The 27920-nt window shown below is 47.1% G+C and overlaps 1 protein-coding gene across 1 annotated transcript in view; it reads left to right on the top strand.

Moving 5' to 3' along the window:
- The window catches only part of LOC142570719 (putative phospholipase B-like 2), a 243233-nt gene that overhangs the window by 105395 nt on the left and 109918 nt on the right, over window positions 1-27920 (top strand). The window contains exon 5 of the mRNA XM_075679063.1: window positions 25927-26153. Coding sequence (XP_075535178.1) covers window positions 25927-26153 — 227 coding nt within the window. The remainder of the gene's footprint in view (window positions 1-25926; window positions 26154-27920) is intronic.

Below are 27920 nucleotides of genomic sequence, written 5' to 3' on the forward strand. Positions count from 1 at the left end.
CTGATTATGACGGCAACGGTCACTACGAAAGTCAACAGCAGCATCATCTACAAATTCTCTGACCATTCGGTATGACGACTACGGCTACCACCGAAGTGAGAACGGTATTACCGTCTATGAATTCTTTGGCACACTCGGTATGACAGCAAGGCTACCATCGTATCCAAAGTAATAAAAAAAAGAAACAAAAGAACAGAACACTAGAACAAAGGAAATGAAATCTCATATCAGTGCATTCCCATTCTGCGTAAATATGGGTTATGAAGAGAACGTTACAAAGGCCTCTGCAGGCTGTGGAAACTGGTAAAAGGGGAACAAAAAGAAGACTATTTGCTCGAAGAAAAAGACGTAACTCAAGATAGAAGACATCGGTAACCAAAAACAACACAATGCAATACTGGCAAGAGAAAACAGGAAAGCTTACAGCAGCATAAACAGCAGAGGAGTTTGATGTACGTCAAGAAAACCTACACGCTATAGCTTTTGTATAAATACACACGAAACAATAACAGAAGGAATTCTCTAAGTCAAGATACCAAGCCATATCATGTATATCATTAGGCTAAAAATTTTTTTCAATAAAATCCCTCAGCCGCCGCACCCCTGGCTGTGTTTCGCAATGATGGCAGGCTCCATCCCCCGCCACCCTTTTTTTATATACATACAAGAATTTTTGACTACGGTCCTTATTATTAATTTTTCGGATTTGGCAGCCTGCAAACTTAGGTGCAGCAGGCAGGGCGTAGTTTGTTGTTTTACTTATTTTATTTATAATGCCCAACACAGTTTTGATGTTCAATGATAATGAAGCAGTACTTGCCCTCATAAGATATTCTTTAAATAAATTTGTGGCTTGAATGTTGCCGTGTTGGGCAAAACCTAGGTTGCGAAAAAATACCCGCAGAATACAGTATCAGGCGGGGAGCGTTAAATATGTGCTGAAAGCTACAATATGCATTGCGCTCTTATGGCTTCCTATTGGCGGCCGCTATATTGTCTGAAAATAGGCTTTGTGGTGAAGAATTACTGTGATCCTGCGCCCGTTTCGACCATATTTACAAAGTTCTACATGGTTTACAAACACAACGCAACTACACTACGTGTCTGGATAGCTGGCAGTAATTATGCCAAAAATTATTGAAGTCGGTGGGCGAGTAGTTCGGCCTCAAATTCATGCACATCTGTATTGGAGAACTGGTTCAAGTAAAAGTACATGCTTGAAATCATTACAAAGGGTGCACAAAAGACAGTTATTTCTGAAAGCTCAATAGAAATATTTTTTGTTGTAGGCGAGAAAAAATTTACCGACAAGTACGGTACTCTCCAATGTGAAATTTGAGCGCAGCTTTACGCCTGTTTTCATTTCGCGATATATGACGCAAACAATTTGAGATAGACATGTAGCAGAGTCGGCGATTGCCCAAAATCTAATCACCAGGTCAATGCGCCAGCTTGTATACATGACTCGTCAAAGATTCTAGTGTTATTGCTGGTGCCGCGTGGCTTCCAGAAAGTTACGAAATTCGCTTCGCGCGCACAATCAGATTACAGGTAAATCCGAAACCATGAAAATTGAAGCAAGTGTGAACAAGACCGAACCAACCTAGCCAAACAAGTGCAAGCAGACGATAGGACGATACGAGCGGAGACCAGATAGGAGTACGCATCCAGTGATCGGCCGGGTCAGCATGTCACCAGTGTCCCTCGCGCACGTCACTGATGAAACCGCTATCATTGGTGTCCGCGGTTCCCGACTCGCGTCTTGCATATTCCGCTCCGCGTTCACTCTTTCATCTTTCACTGTTCTTGTTGGCTTGGTTACGCCGCCGACGCTCGGCGAAGGGACAGAAGAGCTGCGCTCTAAAATTTATGTTTAGCGTCCGCCGCGTCCTAGGGCGGTGGCCCGTAAGCCCGCTTCACCTCGCCGCACACTTTTCTGAGGCAACGGACAGATGCGGCGGCCGACAGGGCGGCAACATGGTATGCAGCTTTGTGTTTTCACATTGCTGGCAACTTGGAAATAGTGTGGCTCAGGTCGATCCAAATTGGTCGCGAAACTTCGGGGGATAAGCGGTTGAGAAGAAATTGTCATAGGCATCAGTAAGGGCGCTTTTGGGAGCAGTGATTGAAGCACGACATTGTTTGGAGGGAACAATCACTGGGAAAGAAAGAAAGCTTTTTAATAATTAAAGCGAGGCACATTTACATTCATTGAAAGAAAATAAAATTCCTGGTCCATTTTATATATGCGCACCGAGTAATGAAAAGTTTATTTTATTTTATTATTATTCATAAATATATTTTTTTTCAGCGCTCACCCTAACGCTGCTATCACTTGAAATGCAATGGAGCTCTTGAAGTGTGCAAAAAGGCGGGCTCGCAAACTTCACATGTTACAACACGTTGGGCTGTTTCGCTTGCCGACGTTTGTCTGAATTTGGTGACGCCGGTAGCTTAATCGTTTCTCAACCTGTTCAGTAAAAAGTAGCTAGTTACGGCCATCAGATAGTTGTTTACTTTAGTTGTTTTCGTGCAACCGCGCTGGCCGGCGAGCTCGACGTCCGACAATAGGACGAGCACCCTACACCTAGCGCTTTCGTCGGCCTCCAAAGAAAGTACGCTCTATGCAGAGCTGCGATTTCGACATCCGTACGGCTGGGCTTACCCTCCATCGCTCTCCGCGATGAAAGCACGAAACGACCATGAAGTCGAATGGCGGGGCATTTGAATATACAGCTGTAATGGCAGACCTCCAAAACAAATTTCGCGCAATCGATAACAAAATGATGTCACTGGTGTTGAACGGACAAGGTGTCACATTCTTTTTTCTTCCGCCGGAAGTGTTCCCTCGTCAACTAGACGGTGTTAAACCCTGCTATACGTATAGTGCGCGCCGATGGACGCGCCACTGGGGGCGGCCTTGCGCAGAACACACGGGAGAGGAGCCAGCCGCCAACCATCGTTTGTTGTGTCGTTGATAGTGCTTCTCGGCCTTATTCACGTTTCAGAGCAAAATAGGCAACACTCTTCGCATGTGTGGGGTGGCCAAAGCGTCAAGGAATGTCGAAGAAGAATTGTTGCAGGGCAGGAGCTCAAATACCGGCGAATACCTGCCGGCGATATCGATCTAATCGTTCCCCGCAAAGCCTCATCAGCGGCAGCTACGGTAGCAATGGATCGTCGCGTCGGGGGGAAATTTCTTGTTCTCATCCTTTCCATTGTAGCATCTGTGTTTTTTTTCACTCGATCATAGTTAGACGCGTAAGTGACGAATTTCGTCAGCGGTGCAATATGCGGTTGAAAGGGATTTCGCTAAATTTTGGAATGCCGTTTGCCGCTTATATTGCTTTCCGATCCTTTATCGCATTGCGCTAGCTAGGCAGCGCGACTGCACGAGCGCATTGTGATGTATGCTAAAGCTACTGAAGTTTGCAAGAACTGAAATTGTTGGTTTTAATGTGGTCCGATCAATCCTCGCACCAGTTGTCACGCACTCCATGTTTTCAGATCTATTTTAAGCGTGTCTTAGCACATGTTTAACTGTTGCTAGTTGCTGCATGCATAACTCTTGTGGCTTCTTTTGAACTGCGAAGTTTTCACCCTGCCTCGTTTGTAAAGGGTATAAATCACGCTGTGTCTTATTGGAATGATACCAAGCAAGTGCTTGTTTAACAGCATTATTCTTTTCGCCCGAGGGCGTCTTAGATATTGTTGTTTTTTGGGAAATGGGAAAATTTTTCGCTGAAAAGTTCGCGTCACGTTTGGGAAGTCATCGCACCTTGATACTGTCTGAGCAGACTTAACACGCCGAGTGATTTGTTTGTTTCACAACGTAGTCCTTTCTTACATGTGAATTTTGTTCTCAACCGAATTCTTTCTTATTATGCTTACGCCGCAGAGGACCAAACCCGGCCTTGCCGCCAGCGCTCACAAAGTTTGACTGGCGCTGCTCTGCCTTCAAATATATCATGTTGCACCTCTCTCTAGTATCATTAAAAGAAAGTACTTAAAAGTTAGTCAAAGGTTAGCTTTGTACGTTTCCAAGCAGCTCCCTTGGGAAATTTAAGACTGCATTTACTGCAACGGGAACGGCAGTTCATCGGCGTATGCAGCAGGAATCGCATCGGCGATACAGCCCTAACACACGCTTTTATTAACTCGTGCGTTTGGTGACTTCGTTGAATTGTGCGTACACGTTGAATTGTGTACGCGCTTCCATAAATTCGCAATCACTCTTCTTGAGACGACTTTGACAGCACTTATTCGGTGCTGTCACGTGCATTCATCGGCAGAAAAATCACAACAGCATATGCAGACATCGCACCATGCGGATTTGTTTGCTGGAAGTCTGCGCTTACGACTGGTGATTATTATTGAGGTCCAGAAGCAGCATTACGGCAAGGCTAGAATTTAAAAAAAAACGATCGAGACAACGCATAACCGAACAACTTTTATCGGCTAGTTAACATGAATTCCATTTCATGTATATGTGGTTCATGGCGTTTTCTGCGGGACGCACCTCGCACGTATGTGGATCATGTTGTCCCAAACACCGGTGACATCGTGTTCATACCCGCTCCCACAGAGGTCAGTGCCTTCCCTACAGCTGTCACCGCAGAAAAATCAGTCTCGCAACCGAAGAAAGGAGAAATCGCAGCCGCGAACTTCAGCCATCTTTACTGCAAAAGGGTTGTCGTGTGCTACTGCTCCCGCGCGTACTGCTGGAAGCGCCCGCTAGGTGGCTATCAGTGGCGCCTCTATTAAAGCCCTTTAAACTTCGTAAAGTAGCGACACTCTCCTCCTCCGCCTTCACTCCTCGTTTCTCCTCTCTTCCACCCTCCCTCCTCGACCGTTGCGCCGCCTACACTGCTCGAGCGCAACAACAGCGCCAACATGCGCTCCTCGCCACTCCGTAGACGCTTCTCGAGCAAAGATGACGCTGATGCACCGCGCGAGGGCCCACGTGATGCTATTAGGCCAATAGCGACGCAGCGCCGGCCTCGGCCAGAGCGTGCGAGGAGGAGGTGGATTTCTTCAATGCGTAGCACTACTTTACGAAGTTTAAGGGGTTTTAGCCTCTATAGGCTGTGCACTAGGCGTATAGTGCCTAGAGTGTACTGGCTAGTGTGCCGTGCACCCGCTCTTTTCAATGGAGGAGCGTGGTGCAGCCCGCAATAAATGCCGACGGTGGCCGGCAAAGATCGCTGCCACATGGATGAATGCAGATTGCGCGTGTCGTCTGCTTCGGACACCTGTTTCGCAGCGGTTGCGCCGGTTTGTATGTTTTCCTTTTCAGTGTTATTACAGTTTTGCATGTTTGTTCTTGGTGTTGTCACAGAGTGAGTCTGTGGCTGCTGTGTTCGTCTGCCTGTCATTAGACGAACTATGCAGTGGCGGTCAAAAAAATGCCGAAGCTAAAGAGACAGTGCAAGGATAAGACCTGCTTTGTGCCGTTGTGTAGAAGCGGTTACCGCTCGAACAAAGGGCGTGTATCGTTGTTCACTCCACGATCTGATACGAAGCGGTCGCAGAATGGGCAAGAATGATCAGGAGAAAGGATAGAAGGTTGGCACCAACTGCTGTGGTTTGTGAAAAACATTCCGAAAACAGTTTAGTCGAAAGCGCGTACTCTATCGCCGTGCACCACAAGATTCCCCGCGATAAACCAAGCCTGAAACCCTACGCCATTCCCACGTGAGTGCCAGGAAAAACAAAAAAAAAAACGAGAAAAAGTAGCAGTAATGCTTTGATCTACTACACTGCAGGATATGTTGAATGAAAGATCATTTCCAAAAATTCTTCACCAAAGTGTGCTGGTCTCCTTTGCGTAAGTAACGGCTAAACCCCATGAGCGCGAAAGCGACGAGCGTCGGCTTCGAGTTGAACAGATCGCTCGGTCTTGTCGCTCAATGGCTAGATTTGGCAAATTTAGTATTCGTCACTCGTCACCCGGAAATGCTATGAGTGACTAGCCAAAATAGCGGGAAGCCGGAACTGGATGTACAACACTGAAATACAACTGACTGCCGCACTGAACGAGCAAACGGTTGAGTTTTTATACGTGCAACAGTAAGAACCTCCTGCAGGAACATCGGAAATATTTTTTGCTTCTCTTTACAGTAAAGCACATCAACCTAAATTAATAAAGCACAAGTCCCGCTAGATCAGACGCGTAGTTGCGGCCCTCATGCCGGCAACACCGGGAAGACGTCCCTCAAAATCGTCGTCGCATGGGGTACTACTTCTAGCCGACGAGCGAATGCGACAGCTATCTCCATTGCATCGCTTGTCGCGGTCGCGCGCAAGATCGCTTCCATGGGGAAAGCTGAAGCTAGTACCAACACTGCTTCATATTGCACTACTCATTTTGAAAATGGAGGCCTTGTCTATCTTAGTCAGGCCTTGTCAACCGCTGTTAAAGCAATGGAAGATATTTTTACTGTGTTCTTTAGAAAAAACAAGCTAGATGTGGCGAATCTAGCTGATTTTTCAGGTCAGCTGCAGACACTGGCCTTTCCAGAACTAGGTTGCCCAGAGCATGAAAAACCAGCTTTGAGACCAGTTGTAATGTTCTATATTTTCTTGGGGTTTTTTTTTTTGACAAGCCATCAACAATGAGAGGGAAGCGCAAAGGCAATGGCAGAAGCTCCTTAAACTGCGTCACTGCCACTACATCTATCTTCTTCATGTATGTGTTCAACATCTCGTCTAGTGCTGTCTTGTACCTGCGTTTGACTGTTGTTACACTTGAATAAAATCTTAGGAAACAGATATTTTATTTAAGGGTAACAATTTTTGTTCAAGTATATCAGACGTAAAAAGAAATCTTCACGCGTTTACCAGGTATAAAAATGCATAGTACAAGGCCGGAACACCACAGTCCAATTTACAGTCTAATCTATATGCCCATTATCATACCCAATGGGCATTATGAGGGGATGGGTACATGGTTTACAAACAATCAAAAACATTCAAACCTATGAGGACAACAGTAAGATAATTAGGCAGAAACAGCAGCAAATTAAATAAAAAGAAATAACAGCGATATTTGAGTCATTTTAGAAGATGATCGGTTACAGCGGTCTTGAATGGTTATGCATCAATATAACATTAATAGAACAGCAACGTAACCTTCAAATTCCTTTACTTTATTACAATAAAAACGTGTAACCTAGAACTTACCCTTTAATTATTACGCTGCCATCATCGCTAGAATAGAAAACAAGTGACCTTAGTTATTGCCTAAGAGACACAAAGGCAAACGCCTCGCAAAGCCTACTGTAATTCGCCTTCATCCACCTTAATCCTCCTGAACACACCTTAATCCCCCTAATTCAACCTAATTCACCTTAATACAATCACTAATCAATAATTAAATTTGCTAATCATTAATCACCTCTTATAGACGGCTGGACATGTTTTGGTTTGCTTCTGGCCTTCCCTTGATCGTGTGATGTTCTGTACCTCACAACACGACCTTGAAACATGGATATCTAAGGCTTTTGCCTTACCCGCCATGATTGCTCAGTGGCTATGGTGTTGGGCTGCTGAGCACCAAATCATGGGATCGAATCCCGGCTACGGCGGCCGAATTTCGGTGGGGGCTTTAATGCGAAAGAACCCGCGTACTTAGATATAGGTGCACTTTAAAGAACCCCATGTCGCCTAAATTTCCGGAGTATTCCACTGCGGCGTGCCTCATAATCAGAAAGTGGTTTTGCCACGTAAAACCCAATAATTTAAATATAGGCTTTTCCCTTAAAAATTACGTTTTCTCTTTGCCAGCCTAGAAACACATGAGGTTCCCCGCTCGAAGCCGAGCTGAGCTGGCAAAACCTTTTCACGCAGCGACAAGCGCTAAAGAAACCTGCTGTAATAAAAACAAACCGTAATCAGTAATCAGCTGCCCACATTTGAACTGTGATGTTACTACGGCTTAATAAAAACAAGCGCAGCAGCCCGCTTGCCGATGTTCTGGAAACACGGCGGGCTACGAAGACCGGATGACCGGATGGTGCCGCGGTACCCACCTGCACTGCAGCTGCAGCGCTCCTCCCGGCAGCCGCCGGCATTCATTGCATCCGGTGCCACCGCGGGAGGCCACGGACGCCACACTAGCCAGTATTATTATAGGCACTAAAGCTCCACGAACTGCCGATGAACCGCCATATCTTGAACGTGCGGGCTTCTATGGAAGGTTTGCTACCAGGTATATTTACCATGGTGTGGCTGGCTGGCACGGGGTTTCTGAAGGGCGTCGAATATTGCCGATTAGTACTAGGAGCTGATATTTCGCTGACACGTCCCTGATTACGTGCAGGTACAACATCCGCAATAGAACTTCGGTGGGGTACACAGTTTTGGCAGTGTCGGCAGGTTGCACTTTCTACTGCCGTCGCCGAAGCATATAATCTGGGCCACTTAAAACGCCTGCGGTCTGTCGAGGCGTTTTTGTATGCTTTCTTTTTAGAGGAGTCACCCTTATGGCGGCCAGGGTCTCATTTATGTCTCCATCCGATGCTTCGGTTCAGTCGGATCAGAGTGAACTCTACTTTTCTGCAGAGCACCTTCAGAGCTTGTAGCTTTCGCATCAATGTAGCACAAGCGCTTGCACTTTGGCACCACCTCTCACGAGGAACGAGTGCCAGCGTAGGTTGAGGTCAACCAAAGTCGTGGTAATAAGGTATGTCCCACGCGTATTTTTCTCACACACGGGGAACAGGCTAGAGCACCGCTTCCAGTTCTGCACCTTTTCAATATTATGGTATAGTGATGGCAGCATACGGTAGAGTCTTGGACACATTTACATAAAAGTTTGAGGAGACGATGATCCGTGTTGCTAAGATCTTGCGCGTGAAATATCCGCCGTTGTTTTGACTTTGTTACCTTGCGGCAGTCCATAGGCCCGCAGGCAGTTGACTTCCTCAAATGCTGGAAATGGGACATAAGTGGGCCGTGAAACTTCCTACTGCCATGTTCATAAAGAATTATATATTGCACCATAAGCATTACGCTAGCTCCGTAAATGCTGCTTGCACAGGTGATTACGCGGACAAGATTTTTACTAAAATTCGTAGTGAACAGGCTCCCAAATCATAAATTATTTCTTTTATGTTAAGTGTGTTTCTCTTATGTACTTTATTTTAAGTCTCACTTTTACGTAAATATTTATATTCCACACTTGAGGAGAAGCGTAATCGAACGTAAGTAATTTTGTTTGGTAGTTGAAAATCTTTAAAAAACAAAAAAGAAGACAAGCAGATCCCGTGAAAACGAGAGCATGAAATATACTTTGAGGCTCATTCGTAAACCAAGAAATGTAATTGGTTTAAAATTCTTTATGGTTAGTTCCAGAAGTACGAGCTTCAGGTGCCGAAGCACTGGCACGTTCACTACGATGTCTTTCTTTCATCATGTCGGCCACACTAGGAGAGGAAGTAGTCTTCTTCCTCTTGCCTCCATTCCAAACTAGAATGTTCTTTAAGCTTACGATATCAAAGCGTAAGCCACACGTGCCCTCTCACAATCCGCACTGCATGCGATGCCTAATGCTAAGTGAGTGATTGAGTGCGCTTTATTTAGGTCCTGAAGAGAAATAATTAAATAAATCCAGCGGCTGCAGCCAGGTCGGGGCCGGTAGGTAGAGTCCTTAGGTGACGGCCCTAATGTCCAGTAATTGTAAGGCGGTATCGTCCTTCTACATACTTTTCGCTTCCGATTTCAGTTGTCTAGCCTGTCGTCAATATAAGGCCGGATTCACAGCCGTTCAACTTTCACAGCCTGTCGCCGTCTCGGCACTCTGGTCCGTAAGGAGACAGTGTTTTCTCGCTGGTTTTTATTAAAAAGTAGGACACCATCAACCGTAGGAGCACCAACGAAGGTCACCGGTGTGCTATAGTATAGGGGACATTGGCAAGGAAACTGTTTCATGACAGGCGCCGTGACCGTGACGCGACGGGGCCTTTGACGGCTATGTGAACCTGTAAATTCGGCCTAAGAGCACAGCATCTTTGCGTTGTCCGAGGCAAACGGACAGCACAGTGAAGCGGCTTTACCGGCCGACACCCAGGGACGCGGGAGACGTTCAACATGGAAATTGTTTTCTCGCCTAAAGAAAAGTACTTTGGTTGAAATTTCTTTTGAACTTCTTTCGAAATGAATTCGAACATGCATTTTTACTTCAACCGCATCAATCTACATGTGGCAGAAAAGCGCCCTCTTCCATGTCGACGCTTCAATACTTTTTCGATGCACTTTCTTTCAGCTATCAACCGATGTGGTGCTGTCGCAATGTCTAAAATTTGTAGAATTTTGTAAATAATCGTCCAAATTTGCGTACGATAGCAGTATTGCTTCGCCGCAAATCACATTGTGAGACAATGTAGCAGCCAGCAAAGGGTGGGTATAAGAAAGCCGAATTCCTTTTGTAAAATCTTGCAGATTTTTTAGGCCTTCATGTAGTGTCAATCAGTGGCAACACTAGCGGGAAGAAACGAAGTGAACAGGCCAGGCGCTCACTTACAAATGAGGTTTAATGAAATGCCTGCGAGGAAGCGGAGAGGCAGGCACGTGCAGTCAGAAGGCGGATACAAATCGCATACATATCCACATGCTCTTTATGTTGTGCTCCCTAACTCAGGATCGGAGCGAAAAGACAAACGCAAAAATGCATGTGAGAAGGGTCATGCAAAGCTTTTTGTGACTTGCGCCACTGAGGTCGTTAACAACATTCCGCTCCGCTGCCATACATTGGCCAAATGCGTGAATATACGAACGACCGATTCATGAAGCTCTCTGTCTCCTTAAAGGCTGTAGCGGGTGGTATGCACCTACTTGCGCATATCAAAGATTGCGGTTGCACCTCGCTATTTAAGACGCAACGATTTTAAACAAGTCCACTGACAGACAGGTGAGGGTAATGATGACACAATCAGCCACGTGTGTCAGTGTCCCTTCGGTTGCGCTGTCGGATATAGAAATTAGTTATCTCCTTGGGCGTTATCATTTTTACAAGTGTTGCATGTGAATATGCATGAGCTTTGCATTCACTTTTTGAGTGCAACTGAGCGCCTCTCCGCTTCCTGGAAAGCTTTTCAGTAAACTTGAGTTGTAAGTGAGCGTGTGTCCTGTCCACTCCGTTTCTTGTCGGTAGTATTTCCGCTCAACGCCACTACTACGAGATGCACCAACTGGCCAAACAGTCTGCGCTTTTTAAGGCACTTCGTGTAGTATTGTAATTTCATGGGTATTGTTTCGCAACGTAAGTTTCGCCCACCACGGCAAAATTCCAATTACTGTGACAGACACAAAAAATTCTTGCCGAATAGCTTACGAGGGCAAATAGTGCACAAAAATGACTCACTGGAATTGTTTGGAAGAGAATTGGAGGGGATCGAGCGCAATGTCTGGTCGCTTGGCGTGGAATGAACCGCCGTGTCTGAGGCTAGCCTGATAGCATCCACCTATCAATATCCCAGCGTCCCCATCAGTAGCCGCTATAGGATGAAGTCTGCCATGCCGCACACATTGTAAACGAAAGTAAACACCCCTGGGAGTTTTGAACAGGTGGTGTGCCCTAAAGCATCCCCGTCCTTGAATATTTAGTCCGATGTATGGGGGCAATACAGAAACATTCCCTCGTTTCACTCTGTTGGCTAGCTGAGGGAGGATTAAGGCGACATGACGCGATTTTACTCCGCTTCAAAGTCTTGTTCTCCTATGAAAACTCCGCACAGGGAGTTTAAAAGAAACTCCCCCTGCCGAAACAGGTTGCTCGCATGGCACTTCCCATGAAGTTGTGCGACGCGCCAGCGACCGGCGGCGTTCGGCGGAGTCGGTAGGGCTCATGGCTGTCGGTTTGTTTACATCTGTGGCCTTCCGTGACAGCTTTTCGTCAATTTGTTTCCCATATTTCCTCCCAGAAAGTGTTATAGGCGTGCCTGAAGCTCACTGTATCTCAGCTTCAAGTACGTTAGCTCAGATTACTTTGCTGACAACGACGAATGCAAGAGCAACGTTTTCAAGTGGGGAAAAAGGCTTAGCTATATCTTGAAGCTGCTCATTGACTCGTGATGTCGTCTGAGGTTTCTGTGTTTTCGTGCTGCGTGACCGTTGCTTGTTTTCTTCAGTACGTGAAATACGGCTTTTATGTCCATGTGAGTACATGCTGACAACGTCCGGATAATGTTGGAAAGGACCGCGTAGCAATGGCAACAGCAGCCATTGTTCCAGCAACGACGTCCATGCTAGTTGCACATGAATGGCATATTCCAAGTTCGTTGCGGTGCTGTGTTGCCAGTGAGAAAGGCCACAGTGCAAGCAATTATTTTTGTGTATCTGTCTATGAATATCCTCGCTCAAGAATAACGGTAGTAAATAAGCATGCGTACTGTAAAAAGCTTCTTACTGAGCGATGTAAATCAAATTCTTATCGCGCACTTTTGTTTGGATCACGTCGTTGCTTCCGATATTGCATTAACATTATGGTCTATCCCAGACACTGATTTATAAGCATGCCTGCTGTTTTCGAGTGTAAGGGTTCGTTCGACAGATCAGCGATGTGGCTACTTTCCACAACCGAGAGACATTGCTTGGACGCTGAGCAAGTAGTGCGGTCAAAAAAAGATGTATGACTGCGCACGTTTCGGTCTTGCGTCGGCTGCTGCGGGTCACGCTCACACGTAATCGACTCATACTACGCTACCAATATTTCGCACAAATTTTGCCATGAAGCAGACTCACTTATATTTTTCTTGATTACTGTACTGTAACTAACGCACTACTTTTGACCACGAACGCCGGCAGTGTGCGAAGTAGCTTCAGCATTCACAGAATGGCTTGCTAATTTCCAAAAGTTACGCCGCGAAATTTTTTCTCACTAGTATCAATTAACCGTTTTGTATTGATTAAGGTCTTCAGTTAACGTAAGGCAGACAGGTGTCGTATGAGCGAGCATGTGAGTTGCATTTTTGAAAAGAGCACAGTTGCTCGCTAGGCAGTTTTGAGGCACACAGTATCGTGGCTATATATACTGGCAGCGTTGCTTATTGTGTGTCGCGTGTACGTTGGATGTGTTTCAAAGTTCTGTATTGGGCGTATCTCTAAGCCATAGCTCATGCTTTGATTGACATGTTTCGTTGAATTTGCTGCAGTCTTGTGTGTATATACCGAAATTTGAGCAGCGGCCTTTGCATATGTAAATTATCACGCAAACTAATGCCCAGCGGCTGAACCTGCACCCTCATTTCCTTTTGTTTACGGTTTGCCTGTTTGTGAAATTGCATAGTTCTTTTTGTCACCCTGCCATAATCCCGATATGGGGATTGCGGTATCAAAAAAATTATAAAGATTAGTAAATACTCCTTTTTATATTCCCGCTGCATCTGGGATAAACTCCGTTTAGTGCAAAGTAAAAAAAAAATGACAAAACGTAAACTCCCAGCATCATCATCAGGCTGCTAACGCCCACTGCAGGGCGAAGGCCTCTCCCTTACTTCTTCAACTACCCCGTTCATGTACTAATTGTGGCCATGCCGTCCCTGCAAACTTCTTAATCTCATCCGCCCACCTAACCTTCTGCCGCCCCCTGCTACGCTTCCCTTCCCTTGGAATCCAGTCCGTAATCCTTAATGACCATCGGTTATGTTCCCTCCTCATTACTTGTCCCGCCCATGCCCATTTCTATTTCTTGATTCCAACTAAGATATCATTAACTCGAGTTTGTTCCCTCACCCAATCTGCTCTATTCTTATCCCTTAACGTTACACCTATCATTCTTCTTTCCATAGCTTGTTATGTCGTCCTCAACTTAAGTAGAACCCTTTTAGTAAGCCTCCAGGTTTCTGCCCCGTACGTGAGTACTGGTAAGACACAGCTGGTTATACACTTTTCTCTTGAGGGATAATGGCAATCTGCTTTTCATGATCTGACAATGGCTGCCAAACGCACCCCAGCCCATTCTTATTCTTCTGATTATTTCCGTTTCATGATCCGGATCCGCCGTCACTACCTGTTAAACATTACTTTAGTTTTCTGCAGATTAATTTTAGACCCACCCTTCTGCTTTGCATCTCCAGGTCAGTGAGCATGCATTGCAGTTGGTCCCCTGAGTTACTAAGCAAGGGAATATCATCAGCGAATCGCAAGTTACTAAGGTATTCGCCATTAACTCTTATCCCCAGTTCTTCCCAATCCTGGTCTTTGAATACCTCCTGTAAACACGCTGTGAATAGCATTGGAGAGATCTTATCGCCCTGCCTGACGCTTTTCTTTATTGGGATTTTTTTTCTTTCTTTATGGAGGACTACGGTGGCTGTGGAGCCGCTATAGATATATTTTAGTATTTTTACATACGGCTCGTCTACACCCTGGTTCCGTAATGCCTCCATGACTGCTGAGGTTTCGACAGAATGAAACGCTTTCTCGTAATCAATGCAAGCTATATATAAGGGTTGGTTATATTCCGCACATTTCTCTATCACCTGATTGATAGTGTGAATGTGGTCTATTGTTGAGTAGCCTTTACGAGATCCTGCCTGGTTCTTTGCTTGACAGAAGTCTAAGGTGGTCCTGATTCTATTTGCCATTACCTTAGTAAATAGTCTGTAGGCAACTGACAGTATGCTGATCGGTCTATAATTTTTCAAGTCTTTGGCGTCCCCTTTCTTATGGATTAGGATTATGTTAGCGTTCTTCCAAGATGCCGGTACGCTCGAGGTCATGAGGCATTGCGTGTACAGGGTGGCCAGTTTCTCTAGAACAATCGGTCCACCATCCTTCAACAGATCTGCTGTTACCTGATACTCCCCAGCTGCCTTCCCCCTTTGCATATCTCCCAAGGCTTTCTTTACTTCTTGCGACGTTACCTGTGAGATTTCGAATTCTTCTAGGGTATTTTCTTTTCCATTATCGTCGTGGGTGCCAATGGTACTGTATAAATCTCTGTAGAACTCCTCGGCCACTTGAACTATCTCATCCATATTAGTAATGATATTGCCGGCTTTGTATCTTAACGCATACATCTGATTCTTGCCAATTCCTAGTTTCTTCTTCAGTGCTTTTAGGCTTCCTCCGTTCCTGAGAGCATGTTCAATTCTATTCATATCATACAGCCGTATGTCAACTGTCTTACGCTTGTTGATTAACTTCGAAAGTTCAGCCAGTTTTATTCTAGCTGTAGGGTTAGTGGCTTTAATACATTGGCGTTTCTTGATCAGATCTGTTGTCCCCTGCGATAGTTTACCGGTATCCTGCCTAACGGAGTTACCACCGACTTCCATTGCACACTCCTTAATCATGCCCACAAGATTATCGTTCATTGCTTCAACACTAAGGTCCTCTTCCTGAGTTAAAGCCGAATAGTTGTTCTGCAGCTTGATCTGGAATTCCTCTATTTTCCCTCGTACTGCTAACTCATTGATCGGCTTCTTATGTACCAGTTCCTTCCGTTCCCTCCTCAGGTCTAGGCTAATCCGTGTTCTTACCATCCTATGGTCACTGGAGCGCACCTTGCCGAGCACGTCCAAGTCTTGTATGATGCGAGGGTTAGCGCAGAGTATAAAGCCTTTTCCGTTTCTAGTCTCGCCATTCGGGCTCCTCCACGTCCACTTTCGGCTATCCCGCTTGCGTTAGAAGGCATTCATTATCCGCATATTATTCTGTTCTTCAAAGTCTACTAATAGCTGTCCCCTGCTATTCCTAGTGCCTATGGCACATTCCCCCGCTGACTTGTCTCCAGCCTGCTTCTTGCCTACCTTGGCATTGAAGTCGCCCATCAGTACAGTGTATTTTGTTTTGACTTTACCCATCGTCAATTCAATGTCTTCATACAAGCTTTCGACTGCCTGGTCATCATGACTAGATGCAGGGGCCTTCAATTTGTACCTCTTAATAAGTTTCACAATACCGGCGACCCTCTCGTTGATGCTATAGAATTCCTGTATGTTACCAGCTATATTCTAATTAATCAGGAATCCGACTCCTAGTTCTCGTTTCTCCGCTAAGCCACAGTAGCAAAGGACGTGCCCGCTTTTTAGCACTGCATATGCTTCTTTTGTCCTCCTAACTTCACTGAGCACTATTATATCCCATTTACTGCCCTCTAATTCCTCCAATAGCACTGCTAAACTCGCCTCACTAGACAACGTTCTAGCGTTAAACGTTGCCAGGTTCAGACTCCAATGGCGGCCTGTCCGGATCCAGGGATTCTTAGCACCCTCTGCTGCGGCACAGGTCTGACCGCCGCCGTGGTCAGTTGCTTCGCAGCTGCTGGGGACTGAGGGCCAGGTTTGATTGTTGTATTCATATGGGAGGCTGTGGCCAAGTACTGCACCAGGGTGGCCAGTCCTGCTCTGGTGAGGGAGTTCGTTACTGGTTCTGGTCACCGGAATCAGGCCGCACTCCAGGCCTGTTTATGCAATTTTTATCAACACGTGGATTTTTTTTGTAATCCGGTGGAAAATTTCGCGGCACTGCTATTCGAACCGCGGTCCCCTTGTACGCGAGGCGGATGTTCTACCGCTGGACTGCATCGCTGCACTGCTTCAAAACTCTCATGATTCCACTCAAAAATTCCGCTCGCACGGAGTAAAAAATTCTACTCCGATCATACAGAGTATAATAAACTCCCAGCAGGGGCGTCGCTGTAGGACAAGCATTATACTCCTACCTCGCAGTTATTTGCGTTCACATTGCGGAGCAGACAAAGCAGAAGGAGGGGCAGGGGGAGAAAAGTATAAAGAAGTAGGAGAAACCAATATGGCGCAAGTTATGTGAAGTTTTTGAGTGAAGTTTTATTACACAATTTTGGTGCAGTATGCTTTATACAGTCGGTTATCTGGGTTACCTTCTTCGTTAATTTCAGTTGTATTGAATGTGTAGATTCAGTATGCCACTACACGGAGCTGTTAGTTTGGTGGTTTGGTCAGTCGCCCTGACACAGTATTTCTTCCCGTTTTATAGTGTGATGCATTCATGTTCAATTCGAAGAGAAGCGCATGGTCTGGTAAGCACAATACTGTATCAGAAGATATGATTCGAACAAATGTTAGATGCCGATACAATCCACCTATAGATTAATCATATTCACTTCACATTTATATTAAGTTGACTTTACCTGTCACCATCGCGGCACAGGAACAATGCAGCTGGCGGCTATCTGTAGATTATAGTGGTTGTGAAGAAGAAGACGCGCCTCGCGGCACAGCCGCATCGCCAACGCGCGGCTCGTCTCGCCTCGCGCTGTTGATTGCTGGCGTCCGTTTGGACAGTGCTTCGGGCTGCTTCGCCGTTCCCGGTTGCTGTGCCTTTACATTAGGAGCCGCCAATAAACCTTTTCTCAATTGGTGGAGGTGCTGGGACTCCAACCCCGTCGCTTGAAACCCTGGAGCTGAGATCCAGAACGCTACCACCCGCCATGACCGACAGCTCCTCCCAAACGGCACCGACGCCCCAGTCCATCCCCTGCACCGGCGTTCCACGACAACGGGACCCCAAGGTCTTCAGCGGCGCAGACGACGAAGACGTCGAAGACTGGTTTGCGTCATATGAACGGGTGAGCGCACACAACAAGTGGGATGATCCAGCCAAGTTAACTCACGTCATCTTTTACCTGGCTGGTGTTGCCCAACTGTGGTTTCACAACCACGAAAGTGACGTGCCCACATGGTCAGTCTTCAAGACAACCTTTACGGAAGTGTTCGGCCGACCCGCTGTTCGCAAGCTGCGTGCCGAACAGCGCTTGCGCGCCCGAGCACAGCAGACGGCGGAAACGTTCACAAGCTACATAGAGGACGTCGTGGACCTTTGTAAACGAGTCAACGCCGCAATGCCCGAAGCTGAGCGAATTCGCCATATACTGAAAGGCATCGATGACGGCGCATTCCAGATGCTCCTAGCCAGGAATCCGCGCACTGTGTCTGAAGTTGTCAGCCTGTGCCCAAGTTACGATGAGTTAAGGAAGCAACGCGCTTCGACTCGGCGTCCTTTGGGAAGCGACGAGTTGTTGGCGAGCCTTGACAACATGTACGACCCATCCTCATTCTTTCAGCGGGTCAAGGACTTTGTGCGTGAGGAAGTTGCCCGCCAACTTTCTTTAGTCCCCTTCACTCAGGAGCCCACCTCCCGTCTTCCAAACTCGCTCCGCACCCTCATTTCGGAAGAGGTCGCCCAAGTTGTCCCTTCCGCACACCATCAGCCGCCTGCAGCCGCGAATCTCAACTCTACGCGGGCAGTGCAGCCTGTCGCCACGCCTCTCACCTATGCGCCGCCAGTCCTGCCTGTGGCCGCGCCTCTTACGTACGCGCAGGCAGTACGCAGGCCTCCACCGGCGTCTTTCACGACCCAGTCCCAACCGCTGCCACCGGAAGCCCATGCTACATCTTGGGCCGCACCGCGAGCTAATCCTTGGCGAACACCTGACAATCGACCCATCTGTTATTCTTGCTGCACTCCCGGACACGTCGCCCGATATTGCCGCCGTCGTCCTCAAGCGTTCGGCGACGCCTCGCGGCCCTTCCAGTACGGCAGCCAGCCATTTCGCCAATACGCCGCTCCTTCCCCCCAACCGTATGCTCGTGCTGACATCCCAGAATTTCCTTCGCGTCGCTCGCCATCCCCTTGCCGACTCTCGCTCTCCCCAATGCGTCGGCGACCCGCACCACCTGACCAGGAAAACTGAACGTCGCAGTTCAAGAGGCAAGAACTGCGCCCCATTCGAACTGTCAAAGTCCTCGCGCCTCTCCTGCTAACGTGGTCGAAATTTGTGTAGAAGGTGTTCCAGCATTCGCTCTTGTGGATACCGGCGCAGCCGTTTCCGTGATAGCCGCCAAACTGTGCCGTTCGCTGCGCAAGGTGACCACGCCGCTTTCTGGACTGTCGCTTCGTACGGCAAGCGCGCAGCACGTCACTCCGCACGCAGCCTGTACTGTGCGCGTGCTTATTCACGGCATTGTTTACATCGTCGAGTGTATTGTTCTTCCCACCTGCTCGCATGACGTCATCCTCGGATGGGACTTCTTATCCAGTCATAAAGCCGTGATCGACTGCGCAAGCGCCGAAGTTGAATTTGCCCCTTGTGACGCACCCTTGGACGACGATTGCGACCGCCCTTCTAAACTTACCATGCGCGAGGACACAGATATTCCACCTGGCTCCTTCGCCCTCGTACCCGTCTTTTGCGATGCCATCGCTGATGCAACGGTCCTCTTCACGCCGTCCCACGTCTTCATGGGCCGTAAATCTCTCCCACTACCCTTCGCGACGCTTGACATGGCTGGCGGCTGCAGCAATATATACTTTTACAATCCCCTTTGTGCGCCTATTACGTTGCTCGTTGGTGAATGCCTTGGCTTCGTGGAACTCCTCGACTCTTCGTCTTTGGTTGACGTCCCTGGAGATTCTTTTGACGTCGACTCCGGCCAACCATCTTCGATGTCCGCGCTTGAAGAAACGTCCAGGGTTGCGTTCTTGAATGCCATCGCCGATACCCTCACACCTGCCGAACGCGCCGACCTTCTTGATCTCCTGCACCAATTTAGAAGTTCATTCGACGTTTCACAACCTCACCTGGGCCGCACGTCGGAAGTGCAGCACTTCATTGACACCGGTTCACATCAGCCGTTACGTCAACGACCATATCGCGTCTCTGCCGAAGAGCGTCGTGTCATTACCACCCAAGTCGAAGATATGCTGCGCCGTGATGTTATTCAACCTTCGCACAGTCCCTGGGCATCTCCTGTCGTTCTCGTTCGCAAGAAGGACGGGTCTATTCGCTTTTGCGTCGACTACCGTCGGTTAAATAAGGTAACGCGCAAAGACGTCTATCCTTTGCCGCGCATCGATGACGCCCTCGACAGTCTTCAGGGAGCAGAATTCTTCTCGTCCCTTGACTTGCGTTCAGGGTACTGGCAGGTCCCGATGGCTGCGGCCGATCGCCAGAAAACCGCATTCATTACGCCTGACGGTTTATATGAATTTAAGGTGATGCCTTTCGGGCTTTGTAACGCCCCTGCCACCTTTGAACGACTCATGGACAACACGCTGCGTGGCCTCAAGTGGTCTATATGTCTGTGTTACCTCGACGATGCGGCTGTGCCTCGCGGCACAGCCGCATCGCCAACGCGCGGCTCGTCTCGCCTCGCGCTGTTGATTGCTGGCGTCCGTTTGGACAGTGCTTCGGGCTGCTTCGCCGTTCCCGGTTGCTGTGCCTTTACATTAGGAGCCGCCAATAAACCTTTTCTCATGGTAAATAATCAAACTATATTATTCCTTTCCTAACGCCGTAGACTGACACAATAACTGATGAAACAGGAGGATGCAACTTCTTTTCTCGCATAGACCTGTGCATGGGCTTTTGTCAGTTGCCTCTGAGAGAAGACACGAAGGAATATATGGCATTCACAACGTCATTTGGCATATGCGAATACTGTGAAATACGTAAAAACTCACCTAGTTGGTTCCGAACCATGGTTAACACAGTTCCAAATTTATACAATTGACGATTCTTCAATGTATACGTAGATGACATTATCATATACTCGAACTGTCAAAAGCTCCACGAATATCTCCACCTGGCTCATGTTCTGACACATTTATTTCAAGCTAGGCTAAATGTTAATTTCAGGAACTGGAAGATATTTGAAACTAAGGTGACACACATTGCTTTAATCTGCGGTGGGCGGCGAGAACAGGTAGCCGCCGTAGCCAAGGTTTATTTATGCCGACCAGCCATGGGGGTTGCTGCGCTCAGGTAGAGCGCACTAGCGTATTCTCACGCTGCCTGCACGTGAGTAATCTTGTTCGCCGGCTTGGGAGGCGATTTTCGCCACTACGGGACCCCCTTCCGTTGAAATAAAGTCCCGTGGCAAGGTGAACGTAAAGGAGTCCAGGCGAAGTGTGCAGCTGATGTCGTTGGTAGTGCCGGGTTCACACAATCCGAGAGAGAAGTGCCAGGCCGCGTAGGCTGTAAGCGAGGCGCAGCCACAGGGATACCATAGTGAGACATCGCGACGTGTTCGGGCCTGTAGGATTTCCAAAAGTAGACCTTCTCTCAGCTGTGGACTTGCGTGGAGATATCGCAAGTGTTGGTCACTCATGTTGTTGACGTAGAAGTGGTTTTCGAGCTTAAGAAAGAAGATGTCAGAAATGCTCCTGAGAAACATCAGTTGGCTATGCATTTGCGGAAAGTGTCAGCACAAAACATAGCTCACCTGTTGCTGCTTGGGGTGAAATCAAGAATGCCGATAGGATCATGGCTGCGGTGATCGCTGAATGCATCGCAAAAGTTGTGCTTTAGGAGCCACCTTGCCTGCAAGAGTAAAATTTGCGCCTAGTGGAGCCGGTGGAAGATCCTCTGTATCGGTGATGAGTGAGGTGCCCTCGAATCGAAAGCGGATAGCTTGCGGTAATGTCCAAGGAAGGAGAGTGGCAGGCTGTAGTATATCCCAAAGCGCTTACGTTTTGCCCAGTGAATTCCTTGGAAAGAGTCGTCGCCCAGCTGCCTTTGAGTTGAAGAGGAGGCTTACGCACCGGGTAGAAGTATGATGCTGGGGCCGGCGCGTGCTGACGAGCGGCACGAGCGGTCGCGGGAGATGTACGACGACAAGCCGCGGAATGACGCGACGGTTGAAATGGCGAAAGCACTTGTGAGCGAGTGCTCGATGGGACATAGTGAGCAAGGAAAGCTGCTCACAAGTCGTGGAAGTCGGGTCCGGGGAGTGGCAACCGGAGCCTGGAACCTTATTGAGAAGGAAGTGGCTGTCCAGCTGCATCAACCAGATGTCCGGTATGTCGATGTAGAGTTAGCGTACACCATAAAACTGCGAGATTTCTGCCAGACTGCGTGAGGCCACGTCACTCGCCTTGGTATTCAATGCGCTGACGCTGGCATTGGTGATGCGGGTCACCAATTTGTGGAAGCCGGCGATGAGAGGTAGCCGCCTTAACCATAGTTTATTTAGGCCGGCCATAGTGCAGCGGGATTTCGAGAGTGGCCGAGACCACGGCTCCTCACGATGAATTGATTGATTGATTAATTTGAATTGAGTTTATATTCAACATTGTTACAGAAGACCAGGAGTAAAACCTGATCAAACAACTTGAGAGAACTTGGCCTCCCAACAGACACGGCGGCATAGCGGTAGTTGTAACAGAAAAAAAGTAAAAGAAAATAATATACAACGCAATGTACAAAACTCGCGTACTGGCAAAACATACTTGCATATCACACGATTAAGAAATAGTTACACATGGTATTTCAATATACAGCAAAATGAAACAATCAGCACGAATTTCACACAAACGTGTATGAGTTAATGGTAAAAATATGATTTTCAGCATACTCCCAGTAGTTCTTCGAATGAGATTAGTGAGATGCCAGAGGTTTTCTCTACAAATTGCATTTAGTAATGGCGATGAACAACAGCGTTGCCTCAACAGCCCAAACGCGATCTATGTTTATAGGAAGCCAGTTTTCTTAGCAAAACGAATACCTATGCCTACATTGAATGGTGTTTCGTTGGTAATTGGCTGCCGGTAGGCGAGCAGCACGCTCAAGTGGAGAGGGTTTCCATGGAGCCGGTCCAGCGCACTGATGATAACCGGATGAAGAGTGCGGTGCCGACGTCTGCGAGTGGCCTGCTTTCCCCTAGTTAGCTTGCGGTGGCTTGTCTAAATAGCTCCGGCGTGGAACGGAACGCTAAGAATGCTGCTAAAACGGATCCTCAGGAAGTAAGAGTTGGCAGAGCGAGGTCGTAAACGTGCCTAAATAACTCGAGAACATTACAGGGTGACGCAGAAAGTTTTATTACACGCAAATAAACCCACGCTCTCCGACAGGTGCGAGTAGCCAGTGCCTGAGCGATCGGCGGCAGCCATTCTTTGCTCCTTTCATACTGGGGCAGCCTGCGGCTATACAGAAAAAAAAAATCCAGTTTTGTGCGGCATATTAATGCATCTTTAATGCGTACACGTCACTTTTTCGCGGTTTTGTGACATCGCGTGACTGACAGGTGAAGGGGGGTAGCCCGAAAACTTTTGACCAATAGCCGAGGGCTAATCGCGAAAAGGCGTCAAATGAGAAAAAACTCTTTTCCTTTGTTCGATCCAATTATGCATAATCACCGTGTACGCGTCATATCAGATGGGTAGCTACCGCGGTTTTTTGACATCGCGGGACACACAGGCGAAGTGAAGGCGGCGCAAAATGTTTTTGACCAATCGCGGAGGGCTGATTGCAGAATCCGAATAGAAAAGTTTGGAATAGCTTTACGTAATGGCGCCCTAGGACACTGTTGGCGCGTGAGAAGCCACCCGAGGAGTCTGGGCGAATGTTCGCGCCATTACTTCTATTTTGGTTCCACCGCTTGCTAGGCAGTGTTCCGGCGCTGCTCTCAACACTGAAAAACTTCAGCGCAAGATGTTTGTATACCGGCAGTCAGTACCCATGCAGTTATTGAATACAAGACTGCATGTGTATATGTTACAAGGAATCTGCTGGTGCGATTGTACATGCTTGAAAGAGTTATACGCATGCATTCGAGCTATCCTGAACGGGTTAAATGATGCAGGCCATTAAGGTTTGGGGGAAATAGAGGGTGCGTAGAAAGGAGAGACTAGACGTCCGTTGGCTACAACCGTTCGGTGCCGACTGCTTTATTGAATACATTTATTCCCCTAGACGGGAGAGCGTTTCAGACTGCTTCGTGAAGGGCGAATGGGGATGGGCACTGCACACATCTAGGTCGATGCTTCTTTCCAAAGCAAATGAGCAAGCACTACGACTTAAATGTGACTAGAAGTAGAAAAGTAATTGGATCTGCCCCCGCCAACATGATTTGAATGTTTATGCTTTCTGCAAATATATGTAAATATTTCGAAACACGAACACGTAAGAAAGATGCCCGAATACAAAAAAAAAACGATCAACTGCGCAGTTTCGGTTTGATATCTTAGTCCCTTTCCTTATGAATTTTTTTGTTTTTGTTCTCAGGGGCGGAAAATTCTGCTTAGTTTCTCAAGGGGTTGCGGAAAAAAAGACGCAAGATCATTCTTTTTTTATCTCAAAATGTCGTCTTTCTTTTCTTTCCGATCATTTGCATGCCTACTAGACTGAAGAGTAAGCCATCCGTACTGCCGCCTGGCAGGGTGTTCCGCTTTCCCAACGAGCGAACCTCACCCGCATGTCGCCAACGCGCGCCTTCCTGTCTGGGCCAGATGCATAGGAAATGGGGAACGTTAGGTGCCGTTATCGTTCGCCATTTATGCGGTAGTTTTTAGTAACTTGGGGCTATCTTAGAGGCAGCGGCACCGCATCTTGCTCATTTACTTTGATCTCGGGAACTAGTTTCTGCATGTGCTCCATTTCTGAAGCACATCTGCTCTGAGAGGGAAGCCGCTGCGTGCTTTGCTTACAAGCAAATGCGCGCCCTTCGACAGCCTTTTGTGAATACGCGTTTCCTTATGCCCCTGCGCGAAATGATTGCAGCGACGCCACGCCAACTTTATTTCGCTCGTTTTTTCACCAGGACGCATAGCAGACGTAACGATCAATGGAACGTTAAAGTATCGGCGTTAAGTATTTCCCTGACTGATAACCACTGAACGCACTATATAGGTGTTATGCGATGTGCTTGGAATGTCTTCTCGGTGTCCGTAATATTTCAGATTTTTCAGTTTATTACGAAATGTTTGTGGTAATTACTCAAGAATAATATTATTCCTATTGGTCAATGTTTTGCACAAGCCGCGTAGAAAGTTTGCCTGCTGTCCAGGTAGAAGTGAATGTGATAGCAAGCTTAAACTGGCATGGAGAGGTGGGGGGGGGGGGGGTGAAGCATAATTCACCTCATGTGCATGCACATTTTAAGGCGGGTAGTTTATTGGATGTTTTACTGAAATTAATGCTCGCAAATGTCTGCACGGTTTTCAAAAGGAATGACACAGCCATTAGGATGAGTTCCTTTGGAAAGCTGGATGTAGCAGAAACTACATTTAAAAGGAGCGCGGCGATTTTTGTGCTTGAATTATGTACAGTGCTTAAAGTGGGTTAGCTCATTATGCGCTTGGAGAATCTTATTTTTATAAGCGCTCGAATTCAGTATCATGCGTTACGAGCTATATTTAACCGGTGTCCTGGGCGATTCTATGTAAGTTATTAACTTCTAGAACGCGATTCTACCGAGTATTCTACAGATGGTCGCCAATGAGTCATTTTCCATGAGCGGTTACCATTCATAGCTGAAATTTTATACGTGAACAGCAGTGCCTTAGAAGGTGTAGACGTGTGGCTTCCTACATATCCAGTGCTTTCACAGAGCGATTGGTTTCTCTAGTAAGACTGGGAAAATGGCGGAACAACACGAGGGTTGTTCAATAATCTTATCTGGAGGAATACCATCAAATAATAAAGCCCCTGAAATATAATTACCATTCAGTGCATCTATCAGCGTCTGTGTGGTATGTATAATTTGGACTGCGACCGGTAAAATATGAATAATTTGTTGTTCAATGAGATGCGAATCATGGTCCCCCTCGGCATAGAAGGGTGCTCACCCCTTATATCATTTTCTGGTTGTGAATATATTGAAACATGCTTCGTCTAGCACAAGAAAAACTGTGTTATCGCCGACGTCAGGTCACATCATAAAATGTTGTGCGGTAGCAAGAGTGCAAACGCAGTGTTACAGTGGGCACCACACAATAGTACTTTTCACAGAATAGTGAGCGCCTATAATTCACTGAGCTCATCAGTTATTCTAAGCAACCGCTCCACCGCTAAAGCATGTAATTTGACTCTGCCCAAAACAGCCGAAAAATTACTTCCGCGAAACAGTTTCCAGAGCACTAATAGATTCATTTGTTGTGAAAGCTACAGTATTATTGAGTCTGAAATTCGTGCATCGTGTAAAGAAAAGTCCCACTTACGCACAGGTTGCTCTCGGCGATTGGCGATTTAATGGAGTTGGAGGTGAAGTTCGGCCGATTCAAAGACCTGCATTCTCTGATGGCTTTGACCTGCTCAGCACTTATCAAGATTGCGCCTGGAAACAAAGACATCTACTTCGCCCATACCAGTTGGTTCACTTACAGAAGTATGCTAAGGATACAGAAGAAGTACAAGCTGCCCTGGCACACAGCGACACAAAGCAACACGACAGGTGAGTTCGAGTAAGTAGAAGGATTGACGTTTTACTTCCATTCTTCGTCGGCTATCACGTCGTAATCTCCCGGCAGCATTGGGGTACGGAGTTCTTCCTGCCACTACTGTGACGGGCAAAACCAAATATTTGAACAGCGCGTAGCAGTAATTCGGCTACAAACGCAGTACAGGAGTCTCGCAGATATCGAATATGAGGGCTTTATTTGTAGCGCTTCTTAGCGGCGAAACGTGGTCGCCCAATAAAGATAAGTACACGTGTCAATACCCCCCTCTTAAAAAGCATCGAGGTTTTTTTTTCTCCAAGCTCTATGATGAGTACACGAAGGCAGGAGGGAAAAAGCTTCGGAATAGAAAACTTACAATATATTTACAAACTATTGATGCTGTCATGTTCTCTAGATGCCGCTGATAAAGACGTCACGTATCAAGACTCGCCGTTGGGTCATGGGGACATGGTGTCGCTACTTCCGACATCAGCTTAGCTGGCGTAAGGCGAAGTTGGAGACGTTGGCAGGCCTAGGCAGCTGAACCGCTGGGACATCTCCGCTAGAGTTGAAGAGCGTAGCCCCAGAGCTCGGGCATGTCATTATGTTGAAGGCACGTTGAGGTTGTAGCTGCAATTGTCTTTGGCTGTGCGCGCTCAGCGCATGGATCGTTGCCGACGGCATTCAATTTCTCGACACTGGCTTTCCTTTTCCTTCACTCCCGCCTCTTTGTGTCATTTTGTTGCATCGTCGGGCCTCCTCAGGATTCACAGCTTTGGCTTTACCACTGAATGAGACAAACTAAAAGTTTTTCACAAATGCATCCCCCACGATTTCAACCATAGCAGTGAATCATTGTTCATGTGAGAGACGAGGGCGCTAACTACTGAGCACTCGCGCAACAACATTGCTGAGGATTAGAGAGCTTTTGGACAGGGGCCTTAATATTTTGGGGTCAGGAATAGTCTTGCGTGCACCGGCGTTGGGATAAAAATGATTGACGAGCTTTAGAATAGGGTTTTGAGCTTGCCGATGTTGTGTTGAGTTTAACGTGCTAGTGCGGCTTCAATGCAAAGCTTCTGTAAATCATAAAATCAGATGTGATAAAGGAAACAGATTTGGCTTACGCAGCTTGGTGTCTAATTAGAATTTTAGGCTTTCTCCAATACCAGAAAGAAAATTACCGGGATCTATGCTGAGTTGACTAACTTATTTAGCGTCGCCAGTCACGTTTATTCAAGAAGTCAATTGCGTGCGCGCTCCTGTCTGTCGTGGCGTTTAAGTGTTTGTGACATAAATATCACAGCTTCACGACGGCATATACTAAGCAAACTAAGAATGAATTACCACGATCTATACGGGGAAAAGAGGATGATAACGAGAGAAATTCGTGACAAACTCCTAGTACCAAATATACACAAGAACATGCATCCAGGTTACAACGACCGCAGACGCAAGAGCAGAGCAGAGAAAATTATCCGAATCTTTGGGTCAGACGACAGAGCAACCTTCGTAGACGCGGCTGAATACACAGACAGAAATAGCTATGTAGCAGTAATCGTACATCACACACAAAAACCCCTTAAAAGCGTGTCAGTTAATACCAAACATTCCGATATAGCAGAGGAAGTAGCCATTGCACTAGCATTGGTCTCCACGAATGCTCAGTACATCATTAGCGATTCTCAAGCGGCCATTAGAAATTATGCAAAGGGTAGGATCTCTCCTGAGGCATGGCACATCATCAGAGTCAATGAAGCAAGATTCTCCAATGCAGAGAA

Source organism: Dermacentor variabilis, chromosome 2, assembly GCF_050947875.1.
Source record: "Dermacentor variabilis isolate Ectoservices chromosome 2, ASM5094787v1, whole genome shotgun sequence".
Lineage (NCBI taxonomy): Eukaryota > Metazoa > Arthropoda > Arachnida > Ixodida > Ixodidae > Dermacentor > Dermacentor variabilis.